We start from the raw sequence: 5,050 nt of genomic DNA, 5'->3' as shown, positions 1-5,050 counted from the left end.
CTCCTACCTCTCCAGGCTCATCCAAGATAGACATCCATCCCTTCTTGAAGTTTAGCAGATCGGGCTATGGGGAGAGGGGGTGGCAGGTGAGTCAGGCCCAGCGAGAACCAAAGGGGCTCATCCTACCTGCTCTAAGTCCTATAAGAGTCCTGGGAAGCCAGGAAGGAGGGTTGAGGACCCAGATAACCCCCCAAATCCAGGCAGGCTCCCAGCCACTGAAGCAGCCTTGGTCCCCGTCCTGAACATCTGGCAACCTCTGAGAGGTGGGCTGGGTGACTGGCCGTCCACCACAGACCTCCAAGCTCCTGCCCCAGCCAGCCTGCTTCCTCACCTGAGTGTGGAGGAGAGGGAGAGAGAGAGGGGAGAGAACTCTGCCTGGAACAAGGAACCCTTACAGAGGTCAGAGGACAGGCCAGATCAGCAGGGCTGAGTGAACTGTCCAGTTCCTCTCACTGAGGCCCAGGCAGATAATGCCCTAATGATCTTACCCACCCCCAACCCAATAACCCTCCAGTGGTCCAACCAGCCCTGCCCTTCCTCGTCTCCTGGAGACCCTGAAAGATGGAGCCAGGCCCAGGGTGTGGTCTGAGACCCCCTGGGCGCCCCCAGCTCTTGGAAGGGCCAGGGAGAGGGTACCTCAGTTCTGGCAAGTCCTACCTGCCGAGTGCTGCCCAGTGGGGCACGGCCCCGGGGTCTGGGGGCTCCCAGCTGTAGCATGTTCCATAGGGACCTGAAGCTAGGTCCCCCCGGCCTAGCCCCTAGAGGACAAAACTGCTCATCTGCGCATTTTCTCTGGCCAGGCCAATCCTCAGACCCTCCTGGCCTGCTGGGGAGACCTCTCTCTCTTGTCTAAGTCCCAGTCCCCCTGCTGTCTCAGCTCCTGCTCGCTGGTGGGCCAAGCTGGCCGGCAGGGAGGAGGCTGCCACCTGTTGCCATGGCTCTGAGCCCACCTATCAGCACCTGCATCACAGCTCCACCGGGCCAAGGTGTCTGGTTGCGTGGAGGGAGCGGGTGGCATGGCTCAGTGGGGTGGATGGTGACAACGGTTGGAAACCTGGAAACTGGAGCCACGTGACCTGGCCACCTGCCCTGACCCGCTTTCCTCTGAGGAAGCCCCATTTTCCTCTTCCTCCGGTGGAGGAAGAGGCCTGAGAGGGGCTTGGGCCAGCAGCCTGGACCTCCTGAGCCATCCTCAGCCATGGCCTTGGGACCAAGGCCCCTGGATCTCGGCAGGCTGGCGGCCCAACCCCTGCATCATGCCCTTCCCTGCAGACCTGTCTGATGGAAGGGACACGGGCTCTGCTCAGACCTGGGAAACCCCAGGCTGTGTACGCCCTGTCTGCTTTCTCTTCTTCCCCGCCCTGTTCCCCACGTGGGCCAGAAGCTGCCCAGGGCGGTTCCAAGCTCAGACTGAAGACCAATAGCCATGCTCAGGGCCACCAAGTCATCTGGATCCATGTGCAGACAGGGGCCTCCCGTGGCCTCAGGGCCTGGCATGCTGTGACCCCAGGGGAAACCTGCTGATTAAATATCCACCCTCCTCTACCTCCCTGATCTAAATTCCTGTGCTTTGGGGGCTGTTCCCACCCCACCTCCTGGCAGCTGAGGAGCCAGGCTTTTTAGGATGGACCACAGAGCTGGCATCACTGTGCAGACCTGGGGAGAGCTCCCCAGGAAGGACCAGCTGACCACCCAGCCAATCAAGACAGCCAAGCTGGGGCTGGGAGAGTCATGGGCTTCCAGAGGCTGAGGAAGGGCAGGAATGACAGGTTGGGACCCCGAGGGCTGCCTGGGAAGCAGAGTGACCTTCCTAAGTCACATCCCCTCCCTGAGCCCAGATGTTTGATGTGGCAAATGATGGGGGGGGTCCTGCCCTCCCCCAAGTTCCATGAGAGAAACTACACACAGAAACACTGGTACCCACACACTATCAGGCATGAGATGGGATGGTGACCTTGGGGAGAGAAGGCCACCAGTGTGAGTTTTTAAACCTTCTGGCGGGCGAGGTCCTGCAGTTACCTGGGAAGCCCCCAAGGGTCAAAAGGTCAGAGAACCTAACTCTCTGCCCCCTGTAACTTCACACATGGCTCCTCAGCCCCAGATACCCTCCCTCCACCTGCAGGAAGCTCCCTTTCCCCCTTTTTTCCCTTCCGGAGCACTGATAGCACCTCACAGCAGCCCTCCCTCCTTTGACCACAGGTCAACTGTGCCTCAAGCCAGCCTGGACCATGGACGCCGCCCCCTGTGTGCGCGCTCTGGCAGGGGACCCGCTCCCAAAGGCCTAGTGTCACAGGCCTGCCTCAAAGCCTCAGGGACGGCTTCAGAACAAGGTCCGGCTGCCTCAGGACAGCACGAAAGCCTCAGCCTGGCCTCACCCCTGCTTAGGGGGCCCCATGGTTTACGTCATCACACTTCCTCTCTGATCCCCCACACACCAGGACTGGGGCCCTCCACACACACCTATGTCCTCTGCTTGAAACACAAGGCCTCCTCCACCTCCTTCACCCAGGCAGACCCCTTCTCATGCCTTAAGACCTGGCTTCACTGCCACCTCTGAGGCACCTTTCCCAGTACACACCACACCAGATGACTTCCCAGGGCCTCTGTGGCATCTGTGATCATCCTGAAGCCACTCACTTATCCCTCAAGGCTAGACCAGAAGCAACTCCATCAGGGACACGCGCTGTTCACCCCCCGACAAGATCTTAGGACTCGGGACATTCATACAAATTTCTTTCTTCCCTTCTTTCTTTTCATCTCTCTCTTATTTTTTTGAACCAGGCCCTGTTCTACACCAGGAAATCAGCGGTGAACAAGAGATGCAGCCCCTGCCTGGTGGAACTCTGGAGAGAGACAATAAACAAGTGAGCAGGTGTATAATTTGATGCCAGGCAGCGGCTGAGGATGAAGCTCCGGGGCAAGGCTGCACCCAGCTAAGGCAAAAGAAGGTGGAGCAGAGCCTGACTCCAGGCCCAGCTTCCTGAAGCCTCTAAGCATTGACACGTTCATAGCACCTTTGCCACTTGCTCGTTCAGATTTCTGAGGTTGAAGTCAGGGAGATGGGGCCAGGAGAGAGGAAGAGGATGTGAAGAAGCAATGGGCAGGATACTAGCCTGGAGTGGGCTCAGGTCTGAGAGCAGCCAAGATGAATCCGGTAAACACTGTCAAAGGTCATTACGAGCCTCCTCTCTGCTCCATAACCTTTCATAACTCTCCAGTGCCCCTGAACAAGCCCAAGCTGCTCTTCCTGGCCTCTGAGACCCTCCTTCCCAAGTCCTTTTTCTATGTTTTCACCATTTCATTCCCCAAATACGGCCACCAGCCTTGGTCCACACTGTACACCCCCCACCAATTCCTCTCCATTTGACAAAGTCCTATAGTCCCAGGAAGTCATTTCCCTCGGGAAGCCTCTTCCCACCAGCAGGGATGGGCCCCCGCATGCTGCTTCTGGCAGCCTTACCTGAGTTCAGCATGTGCTTCCCCAGGAAAGGCAACTATGTACATTTATCCGATCCTGAGGCAAAACTAGGACAGACCAAGTTACAAATTCTGGCTCAGCCAGGGCCGGGCCATGTCACCCAGGGCACATAAGTTCACTACCTACAGAGTGAACTCATCAGTGTCCTCATGGGTTAGACCGGGAGTTACCATCAACCTGCAGGGATCCAAGCTGGTAATGTGACAGCACCCAGTTTCAGGGCCTGGCAGGCACCCCATAGGCAATGCAACCACTCTCCACTAGCCTAAGGCGGGGATGGGGGGGTGGGGTGGAAGACACTGACTCAGCTCCTCCCCCCACATCCCTCTCTACTCCCTGACAGGGGAGGGGAGGCTGCTGACAACAGGAAGGGCCGGCAGAGAGGTGGCAGGATGTGCAGAGGCTGAGGAAGTCCAGGCAGTGAGCAGGTCATCGCACTTAGGAGGCAGGGGCCCTGCGCACACCCACGCTGCTCAACTGCCCCCAACTCTCCTCACCAGGCTGTCAGAGCCTCCCTAAGGCGCCTGCCAGAAACCAAAAGCACTCCTGCCCCTCCCTTCCAGAACATCACGGTGAAGGGGCCAGAGTGACCTGGAAAAGGGCTACTCCTTCCCTTACACTCAGGGTAACCTCTGGCAACTCACCGACGCCCCTCTCCGAGCCTCAGTTTATTACACTGTGGAACGGGGCTATCGGTGAACTCAGCTATGAGACGCAATATGATAATTAAGGTACAAGTACTGATACAGGTTGGGTATGGCTTATCCCCAAGAGAAAGACAAATCCCTGCCACCGTGTTCCTCACTCCCAATCGCTGGCCTGCCCCACCCAAGGTCCCAGAGCCACTGCGAAGTGGCAAGTCCGGGAAAGCACGGTATCCTGCTACTTCAGAAGTCCCAGGATGGGCTCCAGAGGCCTCTTTTCACCCAGCCAACCTGCGCCCAGCGCCCACACGGGCGGACAGACTTCCCAGACCCGCACCAGCGAGACCCATTCCAACCAAGGGAGCGCCTCTCTCCAGCCCCTGGCGAGACCCAGACCCGGGCTAGGCCCATCTCCGCTCCTCCCGCGACCCAGAACCCTGGGAGACCCTTAAGAATCTGGCGCAACTTGGGGGAATCAGACCAGGTTTTCACTAAAGGGAGCTGGAGAAGAGAAGGGGAAAGGGCCACCCCGAATCTGTCCATGATTGGACCTGCAAAAGTTAGGGGGTGGTGCCTGAGAGCTAGAGTTCCCATCTTCTCGGGGTAGGGGTTGACCGGGCTCCTGGCTCGGAAAAGTGAGGCCGGGGGCAGGTGAGGCAGGACAGCCGGCCCGTGCGGCCGGAGGGGGTTGCCCAGAGGGGAGCGGCGCGGCTCTGGCTCCGGCTGTCGCTCTCCTCCCGGCCTGGGGGTGCAGAAGGGCTGCACCCCTGGCGGGGGGGGCACTCACCGTCATGTCGGCACCCAGGGGCGGCAAGAGCAGGAGGCAGGAAGGTGGAAAGGACTCTCGGGCTGGGCTCAGCGGAGCGGGAATCCCGCCGCCGCCGCCGCCCCTCTCGGCCGCCAGCCGCCGCTCCCCCCCGCCCCTCCC

General features: G+C 59.5%; 1 protein-coding gene across 1 annotated transcript in view; it reads right to left on the bottom strand.

The window, feature by feature from the left end:
* TRIOBP (TRIO and F-actin binding protein) overlaps window positions 1–5,050 on the bottom strand; it is a 57,087-nt gene that overhangs the window by 19,655 nt on the left and 32,382 nt on the right. The window contains exon 14 of the mRNA XM_010845221.1: window positions 7–64. Coding sequence (XP_010843523.1) covers window positions 7–64 — 58 coding nt within the window. The remainder of the gene's footprint in view (window positions 1–6; window positions 65–5,050) is intronic.

This window comes from Bison bison, unplaced genomic scaffold, assembly GCF_000754665.1.
Source record: "Bison bison bison isolate TAMUID 2011002044 unplaced genomic scaffold, Bison_UMD1.0 scf7180017864213, whole genome shotgun sequence".
NCBI lineage: Eukaryota > Metazoa > Chordata > Mammalia > Artiodactyla > Bovidae > Bison > Bison bison.
Note: the sequence above shows the minus strand (reverse complement) of the source record. Positions and strands in the feature narration are given on the sequence as shown.